The 18,601-nt window shown below is 46.3% G+C and overlaps 1 protein-coding gene across 3 annotated transcripts in view; it reads left to right on the top strand.

Annotated features, from left to right (window-relative positions):
* Positions 1–18,601, top strand: part of HNF1B (HNF1 homeobox B) — a 66,740-nt gene that overhangs the window by 35,058 nt on the left and 13,081 nt on the right. For 2 of the 3 annotated variants that reach the window (XM_006138619.4, XM_006138617.4), the window contains exons 5-7: positions 10,310–10,473; positions 14,995–15,127; positions 15,942–16,133. In XM_006138619.4, the coding sequence (XP_006138681.2) occupies positions 10,310–10,473; positions 14,995–15,127; positions 15,942–16,133 (489 nt within the window). Of the gene's footprint in view, positions 1–10,309; positions 10,474–14,994; positions 15,128–15,941; positions 16,150–18,601 lie in introns of all 3 variants that reach the window. The other variant, XM_006138618.4, reaches the window with a different exon arrangement.

Genomic DNA, 18,601 nt, shown 5'->3' with positions numbered 1-18,601 from the left:
TCCTCTAGGGATCTGCAATGCATTGCTGGAGCGATGTGGAATGTTCCCCTCCAAATCTCAAGCCAAGTGAAACTCCCCATCTTCCATTGCAAAGCCACGCCCAAGGCTCCCAAAGCCCCAGGGTTCTGAGTGACACGATGACTGAGTAAAATGCACCTGAGCAACATGGAGACAAGACAGTTCCTCACCACAGGGTTCATCTCAGCCCTGTGACCAGTGCTCCCTCTCATTTTTCCATCCATGTGCAGAATGAATTTTGTTATATGCGCCAAGAGATGTGGTTGTGCACCATCAGTAGAAACACATGCAAGCGGCTGTGGGCACTCTGCTAATCAGTTTATGATTCTCTCCTGGGGTGGCCCTTGGATGTGAAGTCCAGAATCCCCCAAATCCTCGCCCTACCTTTCTCTCGTAAACAACATCCATGGCTGCCTTTGCTCAAATCTTCCTCAGCAGAAAGCAGCTTGCTGGGTTCCTTCTACGTCTGTGTCGGAGCTAGCACTGAAGGAATCTGCCCCTTACCCCATGGCCTCAGTCTAACGAAACCCTGTGATTAAAGACCACCAGGAGCTGAAGTTATTATGGTTGGGCTGGTGCTGATGCTGGGCTTGCTGGCCTAGAAAACACGGGAAAGCCAATACAACATTTCGCCGGCTGTGCAAATTGGTGGCCAAACTACGGCCGGGTCCAATAAACAGACTTTTAGGGTGTGTCTAGACAACAGAGTTTTGTCGACAAAAGTGGACTTTTGTTGACAAAACTATACCTGCATCTACACTACCGCCGAGTTCTGTTGACATGACGTCGACAGAACTCGGCAGTTTTGTCGGCGCTGGTAAACCTCTTTCTATGAGGAATAACGCCTTTTGTCGTCAGAGTTCTGTGGACAGAAGGCGTTATTGCATCTACACTGTCCTTTGCATCTACACTCTCATGTCAACAAAGCGGCTTGCTTTGTCGACAGATCTGGATGTAGTCTAGACGCTCTTTGTCAGCAGAAGCTTTCTGCCGACAAAGCCTCTGTTGACAAAAGCCTGTAGTCTAGATGTACCCTTATGTATCCTGACAGTTCTACTAAAAGAATCTTAAAAGCACAAGCGCAGGTGCCTCTCGTCGCAGGTTGCAGTAGTGGAGAGGGAAGTCTGGGGAGAAATACGTCTCTTTGCATCGGAGCTACTTCAAGCTATGGAACTACAGGAAGGGAGAGGGAACCATTGGTCCCGCTTTCCAAAAGCAGCTCGACTTTCCTATAAACTATGCCTTCTGATTAGAACCAGAAGATCTCTGAGGGCCTTCATTGTCCCAAGCCATAGCTGGAGGAAAGCGTTATCTTCTGGGGCAGAAAACAGCAGCTGTGTTTGCCAGAGAGCTTTTGATTTTTCTCGCGGATGGCAAAGACTTCAGGCTTTCCAGAAGATCGCGGGAAATCGGCACCGTACCAAATACAAGGATGGGTTTAGAGCAGTGGCCACCAACCAATAGATCGGGATCTGCTGGTAGATCTTGGAGCCTTTGACAGGTGATGCTGAGAAGTTTGGCCAGGAAGCCATCAAGAGCCGGTACTTCATCTCCCCTTCTCAGCACTGCCGTGCTGCTCCTGGCCTCTGCCTTGGAGGTGTCCTCACCCTTGGGAGCCTCCTGCTTGCTGAACAGGGCATGGGAAGAAGAGGAGGGGGGTGGTGATGCTAAGATGCTCCTCCCCTCACCCTGTACTCCATCTCCACAGAGCAAAGGTGGGGCACGGATGGAGAGAGTTTTCTGGCTGCTTTTGGGAGTGCTGCTGCAGGGCCAGAGTAGGGGTGAACCTGCCTTAGCCCCCTGCACCACCACCCAGAAGCCAGCTGTGGTAAGCGGTGCCCAGCTGGAGCCTGCATTCCAAACCCCAGCCCCAGTCCTGAACCCCCACTGCATCCCAAACCCCTGCCCTAGCCCGGAGTCCCCCTGCACCCAAACTCCCTTCCAGAGCTTGCACCATGAACCCCTTCTTGCACGTCAACTTCCTGCCCCAGGCTCAGCTCAGAGCCTCTCCCACACTCCAAATCCTTTAGCCCAAGATCAGTGTCTTCATCCTCCTCCCCCACACCCCAACCCTCTGCCCCCCAGCCTCATAAAAGTGAGTGAGGATGGGGAAGGGAGGGAAGATGGAGTGAGTAGGGGCCAGGCCATGGAGAAGGGGCAGGAAGGAGGCGGAGCCAGGGTGTTTGGGTTTGAGGTAGATCCTGAATTACACTTAAATTCAAAAAGTGATTATGCTTAAAAAGGTTAGAGACCATTGGGTTAGAGAAATATGTGCCGGGGATGGTCTAGGCAAGTGTTTCTCAACCAGTGGTACAAGTACCCTCAGGGAAACTCGAGAGACGTCTGGGGTCAACATAACTGAAGTTTGGAGAAAACGGAATTTTTGTTTCAAGTTTTACAGTGCTTTATTATTTTTGTAGTTTTTACACCCAAAAATTTCATCGCCTGCCCGGCTACGATTAAGTTGTTTAAACAAATGTGTTGCAGTGGTGGAAAAAAAATTGTGTGCATCTGAAAACTGTAGGTACTGGGGGGGACTTACAATTATTTTTTAAAGGGGGTACCTATAATATTTTTTTGAAAAGGGGGTACTTTATAAAAAAAGGTTGAGAAACATTGGTCTACGCCAGGGATCTCAAACTGCGGGTTGCGACCGCTCAGGGGGTGGCAATATGATCATATAGGGGAGGTCTTGGGCTGTCAGCTGCCACCACAACTTCCTGGGGTTGAGACGTAGTGTGCTCCTTAAGCCACCTTCCTGCCCTTTGGGGACCCTCACCACCCTGTTCTAATGGGTCAGAAGCTCTGGTCAGCCACAACCAAGGCACAGAGTTGGGGTTACAGCCCCCCTGCAGAGTAACTGAATCAGAGCATCTGGCACAGTAGTAGAGGGTGGAGGGGAGCCCCAGAGGACAGGTAGGTAGGTATCAACACACCGTGGGGACAATCCAAAGGAGGCTTCTGTGATTCAACCCATCACTCCCACTTCACCTCCAGCATTTATAAAAGTGTTACATATAAAAAGGTGTGTTTAGTTTATAAGAGGGAACACACTCATAGGCTTGCTGTGTAAAAGGGGTTTACCGGTATAAAAGTTTGAGAACCACTGAACTAGGTAGACTTAATACTACTAGTGATGTCATCGGTTAATTGTTTATCCAGTAAGTATCACCCTTGTTAGCAAATCTTAGCAATGACTTGCTTCCTCGCCATGCTGCTATTTCCCTGAAATTGATCAAGCTGTAGAACCTTGAACCTATCTTAAAATAATCCACAAAGCATGAATGTCAAGACGACCATCTTTTCTTCCGACTCACGGATTTTCCAGGCAGTGTTTCCAACTCTCATTATTTTATCCTAAGTTTCACCTTAGTTGGTGTTTTGTTTAAAACCCCAGCACCTGGAGTTACGGGATTATGTGAGAATCTCCACGTTTTGTTTTGTTTTTCATTTAAACAAAACTTCTTTCCCCCCGAGGGGCAGACAAAGGCTTGAAAATACGAATTCTAAAGGCTCAAAAACCAGAAGGCAAATAAAAAGAACCCCAAATGCATCATTTTAAAAAATAGAATTTTTTAAGACAATCGCATCTGGTAGGGAGGGCTGACTCCTGATTTTTGAACCCCAGGTTTGGATATTTTGTGATTTTTGTGTTTGTAGCAGAAATCAGTACTTGTGGGAAAACTCTACTTTATTTAATAGAGATTGAAAAAAAACGTGCAGCATTTAACAGAGAATAAATATCCCTACTGCAGCATTTTATTATGCTGCTTAAATCTCTAGAAAGATACTCTCTCTCTATAAAATGTCACAGGTTTTTAGAGAAATGTTTATAGAAACCATAAGGAACCAAATTGTGTTTTTGCTCCCTACTAAAGAAAACAGGCGCTGCCTAGATTTTAATATTGGCCTCCCCCCTTGGCTTTATCTCCCCCCCCCCCCCATTGTTTAAATAATTTGTCAGATTTTCTGACCCAAAGGAAGTTGGAACACACTTAGCATGAGGTTAGGAATACAAGACAAGAATGCGTGTGACAGTGCTTTAGTTGAGTAATGTTTACCCTGTTCGTGGCTGGGACAGTCACTCGGGCTGGCAAATGTCTACCTGCCAAAGAACATTCTTCCATTATCAGGGATGGGAGAGTTTCTGAGGGAAATCAGCAGCCAAAGTCACCACAGGAGGAGTCTTCAATGTTCAACATATTTAATCAGCTGATGTTGAACTTAGAAAGAAAAAGAGAGGCCTTTCCGTGTTCATCCTGTCCGCATCTGTTGTGCACTGTTTGAAGAATCATTTTGATTCTCTCCAGAGGTGGTTGCAATTCAGTGGTGCGTAGGTGCGGATGTGTCAGTTTGGTTCTTCCTTGGCGGGTAGGGATGGACTAGATCACTTCTAGCGTTCCCTCCCAACCCTACATTGCTAGGCTATTTTTACAGTGCGTTGGAATCCTTCAGTGAATGTGTCATATCAGATAATTATAGTCTGCCATCATTCATTGTTCTTTCTTTCACCCCCATTGATTCATACATTTTTAAGGCCAGCAGGAGCCATTAATGATAGTGTTGTTCTTAGATTTTTACCCGCCAATTTCTGCATCAGTCTCTCTTAGGGTTGCCAGGTGTCCCCATTTTGAATTGGACAGTCCAGTATTTGAGCTTTCTGTTCGGGAAACAAATTGAGAAAATATTAATGAGAAAATATAAGTGTCCGGTATTTTCTAAATAAGATGTAATGTAGATTGTGATGTAAAGACAAGTATGTCCAGTATTTTTGTTGAAACCATCTGGCCACCCTAGTCTCTTTAACTTGTTTGGGCCTATCTCCCTGTGGCTGAAATAATGACCAGCATGAAACTGTTTCAAATTTCTGGTGAAGTTTGTGTAATTCCCTTTGTCATCCCCAACCACCCCATTATCTTTCTTTCTCCCCCCCACCCTCCTTAAATTGTAGTATCAGAAGTTTCACAGAGAAATCCACTAGGTTTCCAGGCTGAGTTTGTGGCCTCAGGCAGTTCAGCTAGTGCAGAGCTGTGTATAAATCACTGTCACTTGATGCATAACCACACTGAACATTTTAGATTTGGCAATCAACCTGGGCAGCAGCTGTCAGTGTTCCCTGTAAGCTGAGTGCTTGGGCGACCACTTAGGAGAGAGTCAAATGATGTCCAGCTGATTATTAGAGCATCCACAGCCACCTGTCTCTGGTAGCATGTGTTGCTCTTGGTGGTGCACATATGCACTTGCAAGGTGCATGAACAACATTTATTCTTCACATAAGTGGAAAAATTTGAGGGAACGCTGGTGACCATCCATGTGTACTGTAGGAAATCTTTCTAATTTACATGGGCTGCCAGTGAGTTGCCCTAAATGCTTAGGACAGTTGTGATTTCCTTAGCTCCTTCCCACATTAAGAGCCTGATATGTCCACAGATCCTTGTCACTTCATTATCTGTGTGGTTCAGGATTTGTGAGGTTGTGTAGCCATCATATGAGGCTGTGACATGTCATGACAAAGCTGCAGATATCTTGCCCTACAATTTGTCCATAGTTCCCAATTGCAGCCCTTATGGTACACAGGGTCATTAAGCAAGAAAGGAAGGTAGATAAGTAGGTAGATTGGTGGTGGGATAGATTGGTAATGAGTCTGAGCAGAGTTGTACAAATAATGGATTGTTTTGGCTTGCTGGCCCTTCTGAAAAATAGAGGGGAAAATATTTACTGTTAACTCAAAATGATTTTTAAAAAATTTTCAGTTTTGTTTTATTGAAAAAAGCTCCCAAAAAATGACAGCGCAAACAGTATATTTTGTTGGACTGAAAAACAAAATGTTTTGTTTAGTTGAAGAGGTTTTTAAAACATTTGAAATGAAAGTGAAGCGCATTATGAAGCAAAAAGTCTTTTTGAATTATGAACTTCATCTTGAAAATGTCCCAATGTTTCAATGTCTTGGGGCTTAAGGTTTTTTGTTTTGTTTTGTTTTGTAAATGATTGTCATCAGTCAAAGCAATTTGGTGAATTTGACATGAATTTGCAAAATATTGTGGGTGACCTGAACCTGGATTTTATGTGTATAAGTATGCATGGGAGAATGTTTGACTGAAAAAAATTTACCTAGGTCTAACTTGGAGCCTTTCAAAGGTGTTTGTAAAACCCTGTCTGGATTCGTGGCAATGAAAGATGATATGTTATCAATATTCATCCCATCTAAAAGCTTGTAGTGGCCTGTGTGGAGGAGTTGGTGGTCCACTGGTAGGTGGGGGCCAAAGGGCCAACTGCCTCACAGCTCTGCCATTTTAGTGGGCCTGGGGTTCCCAGCTGCCACCGCCGCTACTACAGCAGTGGCACCTGGAGACCGAGTACCACGCACTCTTAAGACAGTGAGGGGCAACCTAGATTAATGAGTGAGCCGCATGAGTGGGCCTCCTTCATCTCAGTGGGCTGCAAGATTGTTGTAACCAAGGCAGTTTTGCTGAGAGTGCTTGCGTACCTAGAATTTGCAGGGCGGGTTGATTGAATGTAGCAGCGCTTTTATGGGATGCAGAGGGAGTGCACGGCTCTCTCAGCCGCAATTCTGTGTGCAAGTCAGCATGTACCTCAGTCCCATGTCTTTGCTTTAAGGGTGTGTCACGTTTGTAATACGGGTAGAAGAAAACGACGCGGACGAAAACCAGCAGGATTCGGCAACCCTGGGCACAGGCAACGGCAAACAAAAAGTCTCGTGGGCCACACGTAGAACCCTGCTGGGTTGCAGGTTGCCCAGCTCTGCTCTAAGGGCTGGCTGCCTGTCCCTGTCCCTTCTGGAAGTGTCTATGGGCCCGACTTGGCTGTCAGATCCCCTCGTGGTCTCTCTCCAGTTTCTTGATCCTCTCAGGCCAGGTTTACACTAAAGGGGAAGGTTGAATTGAGATACTCCAACACCATAGCTGGGGTTGGGTAGACGGACCTTAATTTGAGTTTCCCCTCCGTCTCCACAGTGGGAGGTTTGCTCCTGTTGGCTTCCCTTACTCCTCGCAGGAGAAGGAGTACCAGCACCAACAGGGGTGCCCTCTGAGTTTGATGTAGTGGGTCTTTACTAGACCCGCTAAATCAAACTCCAAAAGATTGATCGTAGCTGTGTCAATCTTCCCCCCTAGTGAAGACATGGTCTTCTGTCTTCACACAATGGCAAGGCCGTTGCATCTCTGCAGCTCATGCTGTATCTGTTTTGTGAACAGGCAGAGGCAGTGAAACCACAGGGCTGTCAGTCCTGTCCCTTTCACAAGCAGTCACTTCATTCTACCAAGAGAGGGCATTAAACCAGCTGGTTATATGTGGTGTTTGACTGTTTATAGTTAATGGCTTTTATGCTGCATTTGTCAAGGTGGCTTTGTAAAGGAGGCTTTTGTTTCCAGTGGGTTTCCTTAGTTAATTATTTGTAATCTGCTGTAGATGCCTTCCCGCGACATACCACAGGTCTTATGGTTATCAGTGCAGGGGCTTTTTAGACAAATTATGTATACTGACACATTGTGTTAACTTCAGACTGGATCGTTGATGGGTATAGACTGGATGGGCCAGTGGTGCTCTTGGAAGGTGGTAGGGTACATCTACACAGATCTCACCTCAGGACCAGGGCCTGAGATAACAAGACCAAGAGATGAATTAACAGAATGCTCTCACCCTGAGAGATGGCCCACTCTTGGGGAGGGTGTCTAGAACATGCTGGTGAATCTTGCACTGTTGCTGCCTTCTGTCTCTAGGGGGCCAACCTTGGCACCAGGACTAGGGTTGCCAGGTGTCCGGTATAGAACTGGACAGGCTGGTATTTTCACCTCCTGTCTAGTAAAAAAATTCAGAAAATACTGGATGCCTAAAATGTCCGGTACTTTCTGATTTTTTCCTGGCCAGGAGACAAAAATCCACGGCTGTCCAGCTCAATATGGAGGCAGCTTGGCAACCCTAGTGCTTACTGGGTTCTGCAGGAGAGCTGTCTGGCTCAGCACAGGAAGGCAAGATGGCAGGTGGCCACTGGCAGCCTGTTAGGGCCCCAAAGCCTCACCACGTTTTTTTAAAGGGGCCACGGTGTTTTTTTTTTCTTTTTTTGCTCAATAAACTTTTTTCCTGGCATGTTGTTTTTGTTGTTGTTGTTCGGTATTTTTTCCGAAGCCATCTGGCAACCCTAACCCTAAACATTACAATTAAAAATGTTTCTTGACATTAAAACTGGCTGCAGGGGAATCGAAGGTGAGTACTTGGGCTTCTTAGTCCCAAGGCCTGCCGTCCAGTCTGCAATTAAATAACAGAAGCTGTGACTCCATCAGAAGTGACATTGTTTTTCCATGTGCTCCCCTTGACTAACTTTGGCCTTCTCTGCTGAGGTTGTGTTTGCAACCCATTTGGGGACAGAACTTTGACAGTAAAATAAACGTCAGGGCCTTTGACTCCTCGGTGCATGCCAGCCTGTCAGCTCGCATTGTGTACTTTCTCTCTTGTTTCTAGCTTTTACTGTTTCCAAGAGCGGGGAGGGGAGCAGGTTGTAAACATCTGCGGAAAGGTGGCCCTTGTACAAAAGTTCTCCATCAAGAATTTTACAACCTTGAAACGCCTCTCGGCCCAGCAACAAATACACGTTGAACAAAGTGCAATTAGACAGGCTTAAACAGTGTTGTGTATGTTCTGAGCTTTCATTCCTCTGTCACTGATCTAATGCAATACATGGGGTGACTGCAGAGTAGTTGGTAACCTAAAGGAACAGGTGGTGTAAAAGCAAATCCAACTCCAACAAGGGCAGCATATTTTAAAGCAATGTGGCGTACATGTGCTCTCTGCGATTTGGTGGCTGGGTTTTTGCATGCAAAATGCTGCATTTCCACTTAGGAACAGCACTTCCATTCACAAATGGTGGGTGGCAAGATACTCACAGTCTGATTTGCACAGGTAAATAATCCTGAAACCCAAATTGCAGGTGCAGTTATGAGGGTCTGGCTGAGGGCACCTTGGAAACTTTGCGCTAAACTGAATTTAGGAAGACGGAGAAACCATTCCCCAATTCTGGCTAAGTGTGTAGCACCAGATTCTGTGCATCCCAAAGTTCAAAATGTTCTCAGACCACTGTAGTCCGACTCTAAGATGGTTATGGAATAACTGTTTACTAGATAGAGGAACATTATGGATGCGAATGAGCAGCCCAGACAGTCCTGTCTTTTTACTTCAGAATTCCTACATCCGTGCCATCAAACGGAGAGGTTTGAAAGCTAATGCTAAGCAAATTAAATTGATTCAAACCAGGTTGGAGAAATTAAACCGAAAACGAACCAAAACCGCTCTGAGACACAGCCTGTAAGTGATACAGAAAACACAAATGAGCAGAACCAAGGCGCAAAAGATTTCAAGTCCTTTTCCCAATGTCTTGCTCCCACTGCTCTTATTGTCAGTCGTCAGAGAGATGAACCATCCCCAAACTTACCCCTGCACTTTCCCTCTGCCCCAAGTAGTGTTGTTAAAAATCATGTAACAGGGTAACTGTGTAACCACAGAAAATCTCAGCGGTTACACGGTTACCCGCGCTGCGGGCTCTGCAGCCTGGCTCCTGGGGAGGTGGCCTTGCTGCGGCAGCAAAACCTCCCCCCATCAGTCAGCCCTTGTCTGCCCGGCTCCGAGCCGCAGCAAAGCCATCTCCCAGGGAGCCAGCTGCATGTAACCAAGACAGTTCACTGATAAGCATCAGCTTGTCTATGAAACGGTTATTCAATTATACTCACCCTTCCCTAGTCCCAAACACAGTAGGTTCAGATGCAATGGAACCTGGTCTTTTCCCAACTCGGTGATGCATGGGTTGGAGATACAGTGTTCTCAGGCTATGGGGAAGATTAAAACTAGGCCCAAAGCAAATTTCTGGCTCTGAAGAGCACCGCCTTTGTGAGCTTTGGAGTGTTAGGAATCTAGACCCTCCTTGAGCCGGTTTCGTGTCGTGCCTATAAAAAAAAACCCCACACCATTAATGAGGTCTGGTGTTTTGGCAAACGCACAAGGGGGACTAGCAACAAGACCATGAACTCTCTTAGCTGCCTGGGTCACAGGTGTCTCTGATAGTACAGTATTGGGAGATTTTGATCCCTGGTGTCATTCATTTTTATTTTATTTTAACTAGACGCCATGATAATGTCCTTTGCCTCTCTCCTGCTGACGGTGGTTTTGCTGCTTTTTTGAACTTGCCGAACATCATGAACGTGCTTTACGACTGTATGGCAGATGAGGGTTATTAAACACTGCCCGTGGCCTTGTTGTTTTTTTTTTGTTTTTTTTTTTGCAGGAGTCCGATACAGCCAGCAGGGGAACAGTGAGGTCACTTCCTCTTCGACAATCAGTCACCATGGCAACAATGCCATGGTGACCACCAGCCAGTCCGTCCTACAGCAGGTTTCTCCAGCAGGGTTGGACCCGGGCCACAATTTACTCTCCCCTGATGGTAAAATGGTGAGTACACCTGGCCTATTGTAGCTCCAAAGTCGATAAGATAAGAGGGCCCAGCGGGCAAAACAAACAAGACTTTTTTTTTTTTTTTTTGTAGTTTCACACGAGGAGGCCCATGTTAAACAATGAAGCATTGTAGGGTTAGGGAGGGGGAAGGGGGGGTAAAAAAAAATCCCAGCTGCCATGAGTCAAAGGCATAGCTTTCCCCTGACCAGAGCCTTCCCCGCCAGGTAGGGACGTGTGATGCACATTTTGAACCCAGCCAATAAACCTGACACAAGCTCGTTCTCATTTTATTGATTGAATGCCTTGTAAAGTAGCACAGTGGGTGGATCATTGTTTGTTTTTCGCTGCCGATGACATTTGTGTTGATAAAATGCTCATTCATTATTTTTTCTTCAAGCTTCCAAAGATCTAAGTTTCACCAGGGAAGCCGTTTCTGTACAAGCAAGCCCCTTCCCTTTTGTGCCCCCCTCCCCATAACACACACATGTGTGTTACTATGTGTGTGTAACATACATACACGCACACCACAACACACATAGTAACCTGGTGGCCAATGTGTAATTCTGGTTCTCCTTTGCACCTGGTCCACAGAGGATAGGAATTTACTATAGCTCTAGCTGAGTGGAATTTTTCTGGCCAAAGCTTTTTTGGGGAGGGGCAAAACATACAGATTAGACGACACCAAGACATTTTGCGAATTCATGTCGATTTCACTTCATTGTCTGAACGTCTGAAAAAAAACCTGAATGTGTTTTTTTCCATGTTTCAATTGAAATGACTTTATTCCAAAATGGTGGGAATGAAAAAAAAAATGTTTCAACTGGCCCAAAATGAATGTTTTTTCAATTTCAGTTTGAACCAAGTTGGTCCACAATTAAAAAAAAAAAAAAAACCCCGCTGGCTTTGGTCTGACCTAATTTTTTTAGCATTTTGAAAATGCCAAGCTCTAGTGAAGCTTTTCGATCCAGACATTAGGTTTGGCTCACGGCAAAGATCCATCTGGCTTTTGCAAACAATTCCCTATATTCACATTTCACATGCCCCAAAAGTTTGAGAGATGCATTTCTAAGCAGATCGTGAATAATAATAAAAATGTATCCGGAAAAATAGATGACACATCAGGCATTAAAAATGAAATGGGTAAACTCCAGGAAAAAGGACCGATAAGTAGAACCCTGCGCGGATATCAAACTGGTATTTTCATCTGCACCTGTATCTGCAAAAATGATCGGGTGATATCCACGTTCACTGATGCAGATACAAAGCAGATATCCACGGATTTGCAGGGCTCTACTGATAAAGCACGGTGAGTGTTTCCTTTTAAAAATCAGGGGAGTATTAGTATTAGCCCAAACATGTTATTTATGTTATTGTATTGCAGCAGCACCTGGGATCCTCTTCACAGACAGGTCCACCAACAGGGAGGAGTAAAGGGGCAACTGCCCCAGGGCCTGGCGATTCATAAGGGCCTGGGGCTACCGGCTGCCACTGCTGCTACTGTGTCAGTGGCCAGAGCACTGGGTTCTTTAAATCACCGGGTCTAGGCAGTGCTGAAGCATGGCTCACGCTGTTCCCCGTAAGCTGAGTGCTTGGGTGGCCACCCAGAAGAGATTCAAATGCTACTCAGCTAATTAAGAGAGCGCTCGCAGCACCCACAACCTGTGTTTCTACGGGTGGTGCACATAACATCATTTATTCCGCACATGGATGGAAAAAATGAGAAGAAATGCTGCGGAGTGGGGGAGTGCAGCGTAGTCCAGGCGGCACTCAGAGCTGGCTGCTCCCTTCCTGGATTATGAAGTTGGCCCCCCCATTTTGTCCAGGGGTCCAGCAATTCTGTTGGCCCCTCTGCTCACAGAGAGGCACTATATGATGGCAGTCGCTGTACAAACGTGGAATAATGACCGTCCCTGTCCCGAAGAGTTTAGTCTCCATGTAAGATACGAGACAGCAGGTCCATACAGATAGACTCTCGGAGGAAGCATAATTAGGTGAGATTGGTCAGCATAGTAATAACCAGTGGTCTCTGCAGTCTAGATGCCTCTTACCAAGTTTTCTGAAGCTTTTAGGAAGGATTTGGTGGACGATAATGAGGTAGTTTTGCAGATATTTATAGGCAGCTCCTCCCAAGTGTGAGGGGCCGCATGGGAAAAATGCATGATGGTGCTTGTTTGAAATTTAACAAGTTCCAGTTAAAATGGAACCAATTTTAACCATCCCAGAAATATGCACAGCAGTAAAAGCTTTTACCCAGCTTGACGCTGCAATGCTCAAACAGCCCCATTGAGTGTAGGATGCACAGTACCATCAGCTACATTTATGGTCCTCCATTTAGTTTATTTCTGATCTCCTCAGCAGAGCTAGCTAGTGCTTGCAAGTTATTTAACACAACTATGCTGTGGGTTGTGGTTTCCAGTGAGCAAACCGGTTTCTCTAATATCCCCTATCAAATTAAGAACAGTCAAGGAAGTCATTGCAGCTGAAAGTAACATTTTTTGAGGCACACACTGTTGAACCTATCAATGCTTTGGGCCTGCCCTAGCTGTATGACTCTTCATTGCCTTTTAGCATCACAGCTATGGAAAACTCACTAGAGGGTTGTTTTAATGATGTGATTTTGAATACTTTCTTGATCACGTGAGCTCTGGCTTGGTTTTTTTTAGATCAAGTTTCTGGTCCTAATCTGAAATTTGAAATTAGCCCAAACTCCATGGTTTTGTGTCTGGTTGTTTGACTAGCTCACCGCCCCCTTCCCCCTCCCCCCCCCCCCCCCCCCCGGTGTGATAGAAGCTGGCCTTCACGAGGAAAATACTGGATAAGAAAATCGGACTCTCATGCTGTGAAATGCGTTGATTTATTTGTTTCAGTTGAAGTTAGGACCATCTCAAGCTCATGTAATACACTTGAGACCAAAATTGTAAAACGGAGACCAAAATTTCACACCTGGGACCCTGAAGTGTCTCCTAAATTCATTAGGGATGTTAAAATGTATTTAATTAAGTAACCATGTAATGGCTGAAAATTTCAGCAGTTACACACAGGTGGCAGTCAGCTCCCATCTGGCCTCCCTCCACCCCATGCTGCTGCCTCTGATACAGAGGCAGCAGTGCCAGAGCAGGTGGCTCCCTGGGAGCTTTCTCATCCCTAAAATCCATACTGAGAAGCCTAAAATATAAGCACCCTGCTTGTTCAGGGGATGGACACCTGCAGTTCTCATCAATGTCTGTGGAATTTGTGGATGTTCAGCTCTGCTGATAACCAGACTGATTTTATTTAGGTATCTGAGTTGTTGGCTGCAGCCACTGGGGCAAAATCCCACCACTGTAGATAAGGAAAGCCACAAACTGGTTAAACAGGGGGAGGCAAGGGGAGAAGGGTGGCACTCTAGCCCAGCTGCTTCCAGTCCCACAGTTACCCATTCACATCCCTACTATGTACTAGAAAGCTTATTATGATGTCAAGCAGTTGATCTTGTATACCCTGGGCATTACACCAGTACAGTTGTAATGGCTGTAATTGGAACATATTTCTGATCCAGACTGGACCCAATTCAGCTCATTTCAAGCACCCACATGTGAACAATGGGCTGTCCAAAATATCAAGACCTCAATTCAGCAAGATATCCACATAAGCCTGTGTTAAGCACATGAGCATTCCCATTGAAGTCCATGAGACCCTTCACACATGTAAAGTTGGGCATGGACTTAAGTACCTGGCTGAATCGGAGCCTACACGTTTACCAGGTTCATTGAACTAGCAATCCTCCACCAGAGAGCCTGTTTCAGTCTTCTCAGCTGTAGCAGTTCAAAAATCATGAGTCTGGCCCTGCTACAATGATGAAACAGGCTTAAAACATCACATTTTTAAAAATAATACAGGTGGAGTCTTGCCTTCTGTCTTTTAACCTTAGGATTTGAATTTTCCACCTTTCCTTTGTAATCTTGAGGGTGAGAAAGTGATTGGGTTTTTGGTTTGTTTGGTTTTTTAAATGAAAGCCCAGACTTTCCTATAATCACATGACTCCAGAAACTGGTGTTTTAAGAATAAAGCATTAAATACCCACAACATTGCAATGAAATCTCAAGAGTTGGCAACATTTCTGTTTGCTCAGAAAAGACCTGAGCAAAAAGCAGAGTGTTTGCAGTGTGACGTGGGGATCCAAAAGCCAGGCTCCGGTAGACTGATGGGAGCAGGCTTCCTAAAATGCTTCTCACGGTCGCTGTTGTAGTTGGTCACTGAGGCACCTATGAGCCTCAGTCTTCAATCAGGACCTCATTGTGCGAGGCACGGTACAAACACAGAACAAAAAGAAAGTTCCTGCTCCAATTCACGTTAGTTGTGGATTTCCCCAACTGACTGGGTCCCTTTCCACGGGATAATTTTTGTGACCCAGCCCAGTCAGGCATGGAAGGAGTGATTCTGTATGGCCTAGCCACAGTCACTCTAATTTGTCTAGAAGCTGTTTTGTCACCCAGCTCCTGACCCTCATGTCGATCGTTTCTCTTGGTTTCTTGACAGATCTCTGTTTCGGGTGGTGGGCTGCCCCCTGTAAGTACCCTGACCAATATCCACAGCTTGTCCCATCACAACCCACAACAGTCCCAGAACCTCATCATGACCCCGCTCTCTGGCGTCATGGCAATCGCACAAAGTAAGTGCCGTACCGTGGTTTAGTTTGAATACGCTCTTGTTGATTGGGCTTGTATCCCTTCGGGCTGTAGCGTGTTTGCAGGAGTGGCCCGAGGCCGGCTGCGGCAGCTGGCGCCCCAGGCAGAATGCGTGATCAGCGCCCCTGCCTGCACCGCTGTCAATGGCCGTGACGTAATCATCGGGCGCCTCAGGCACCCTGTTACATCATCATCCAGTGCCCCTGGCGCCCCGTTGAAGACGGTGCCCTAGGCGACTGCCGAGTCTGCCTATACTCACAGACCGCCCCTGCGTGTCTGGCTGTGTCTGAGTAATCCCCCTCCTCTGTTGTTCCAACTGGGTACAGTAGCTTTCTTCACCCCACAGCACTGTGTGGCCATGCCACATGCTATGGTGTTTTGCCACCAAGTTCAGAGGGGATGTAAGCGACTATTTGACTAGGTGTCATGAGTGAAATCCTGATGAGGTCAATGGGAATTTTGCCCTTAAATTCAGTGGGTTCAAGATTTCCCTTTGTGTGTATAGGGGCTAGATCTGACCATCATCTCTGGGCATAAACTCGGAGGAACTCTATTGAAAGTTGTGTATTTGAGAGGGGCATAAGACCCTTTGATTTTCTTTTACTGGGGTCTATTGTACACCCTGCTGTACCGCAGAGAGGGAAGCAGACTGTATAAAGTAGAGCCCTTACGGGTATCGCCAGTGTATGAAGATAAAATTTATCATGATTATTTATTCCATCGGAGCAACTGCCTCCATCCCTGACTCCCCTGGCACTGAAATCGTGACATGTTTTTCATTCTCTTCTGTTCTCACAGGTCTAAATACTTCCCAGGCGCAGAGCGTCCCTGTTATCAACAGTGTTGCCGGAAGTCTGGCAGCTTTACAGCCGGTCCAGTTCTCCCAGCAGCTACACAGTCCCCATCAACAGCCACTCATGCAGCAGTCACCCGGCCATCTGACACAGCAGCCTTTTATGGCCACAGTGACTCAACTGCAGAATTCACACAGTAAGGATCTTGTCAGGTATTTGTTAAGGCCCAAAGGGAAGGATTTAGCTGCTATTATTATTGCCAATTTTCATAAATAGACATTGAATTAACTTTGCTTTCTCCCCTTCCTGAACGCCTTTTCTCCCCTTCCTGCCTCTTCCACACCCTCCCGCTGGCTGGTTTTGGAGCAGAAGCAAGAGGGTATATGTTCTTCGTGGCCTGGGTCATCTTCCGCTGGTGTTAGGACATCCCCTTTCCAAAGTAGCTTGGTTAATGGGGGAATTAAACACTCCAGCCCTAAAATAGCCAAGTAAAAAGGGTGCACTATGAAAGAACGTTTAATTCTAGCGAGCAGCAGGGGAAAGAAAACTCCAGAACGTATCCAGAACCCCTTTCAGCATCTCCTAGAACTGGAAGGGACCTCGAGAGGTCATCGAATCCAGTCCCCTGCCCTCATGGCAGGACTGAGCACCATAGATCATTCCTGACAGGTGTTTGGAGATACTGAAGAACAAAATTAGACACTGATGGAGATTCCACAACCTCCCTAGGCAATTGATTTCAGTGTTTAATGAACCCTGGCAGGTAGGAAGGTTTTCCTAATGAGGAACCTAAAGGGAGCCAACTCCTGGAGATTAGCGCTGCCTGTTGTTACATCCCCTCTTCTCCCATGCTTCCTTAGTACCCTTATTGCTTTTCCTTTAGAACACAGCACACACCTTCCCTTTACATCAGTGGTGGGCAACCTGCGGGCCAAATGCAGCCAATCGGGGTTCTATGTGTAGCCTGCGAGACATTTGGCTTACCGTTGCCCACACGCAGAGTGGTCAGATTCCACGGGTTTCCATCCACATCGTTTTTTTCCCTACTGGTATTAATAACATGACCCACGTGAAGCAAGCACACGTGAAGTGAGGTGCGTGTTGATTGCACTCAACATTGATTGTGAGAGCCAGGCGCTACTTCTGCATCTAATCGAAGTGTTGCTGTGGTTTAATCAGCGCCCCCTGCAAAATTCTAGGTACGCAAACACAGGCAGCAAAACTAACCTATCCTGGGAGACCATCTTGTTTACGACAATTGCAGCCCACTGAAATTAAGGAGACCCATTCATGTGGCCCACTCACTAGCCTAGGTTGCCCATCGCTGCTCTACATAAACTTAATCCTTCATCCTCAGTCTGCAGGTCCAGGAGCCAAATTCCGCTCTCGATCACAGGTGTCAATCTGAATAATATCAGTAGAGTTACTCTGGATTTACACAAGGGATGTTAAATTTCGATTCACTAATCGAACAGTCAATGGGATTTCCATCGACTGTTCAATTAGTTGAAAAGGACTAGCACGGCGTTTCACCTTTGAAATGCACAAGAGCCCCTGCTGCGGCTCTTGTACATTTCAAAGTGGAAGCACCCACACGGAGCCCCCCGGGGTCAGCGGATTCCCTGCTGACCCTGGGCTCCATGCAGCGTTTCAATCTTTGAAATGTTACAAGAGCCCCAGTGGGAAATCTTGTAGATTTCAAAGTTGGAACGCCGCCACTGTGCCCCTGACCCCTCCCACAGAGCTGGAGCTGGGGGAACCAGCTTTTAAGCCAGCTCCCCCCAGCACACGCTCCTCTTCCCCCCCCCCTTGCTGCCTCTTTCTGATGGAGGCAGAAAGGGGGCGGGAAGCAACTAGTTGACTTGTGTGTCAGCTGTCCAATAGCTTTTGCTTATAGGATAGTCGGCTGGTTGATTAGTCGGTTACATCCCTAATTTACACCAGAGCAGAATGGGTTGAAGATCGTCTGTTTGTGATCTCATAATGCTTAGGCTTAGCTGCACTGTGCTGTGTATTGGAGCTGTCCCCGCACCTGCTACAGCCGGGCTGGGGCAGCCCTCCGCCTGCCATTTAACCATAACAGGTTAACCATTCGCATCCTTAGTGCACTGTCCCATCTAGTGGCACCAAGATCACTTACAGAGAAAATAATGAGTCTGCTCTACGGCTTTAGCTGCATGCCACCTGGCTGTTGGCTCATGCACTAAGCTCCGGAGGTCCCAGGTTCAGATCTGCCTGTCAGCAATATGTTATCCAAGGACATTTCTGAGTTTTCTTACTGCATTTGATAGGACCAAAGATGCTGTAAACATTGTCATTGGAGTCAGGGGGCCAGGCAGGTGAGGAAAAATAAACAGGTTTTGTTCTGTGGACATTTTGGGAGTCAACGGATGTTAACTTTTTCCCATATGGCTGTATTTATTGGTGGGGGCTTACAAAGGGAATCAGTAGAAGTCCATAGGATTTAGGTGCCTAACTTCTTTAGTCTCCTTCACAATCCTAGCCCTTTCCTTTCACCCAGCCCTGGTCTACACTATGACTTTATTTTGAAATAACCCCCCTGAAGTTGAATTTATAAGTGGAGCATCCACACTACCACGCCCGTTATTTCAAAATAAAGGGTCGCTTAATTCAAAATCTGTACTCCTGCTTTTCATCAGGAGT

This window comes from Pelodiscus sinensis, chromosome 21 (assembly GCF_049634645.1).
Source record: "Pelodiscus sinensis isolate JC-2024 chromosome 21, ASM4963464v1, whole genome shotgun sequence".
In the NCBI taxonomy this organism is placed as follows: Eukaryota; Metazoa; Chordata; order Testudines; family Trionychidae; genus Pelodiscus; species Pelodiscus sinensis.
The sequence above is the reverse complement of the archived record's forward strand: the minus strand, read 5'-3'. Positions and strand labels throughout refer to the sequence as shown.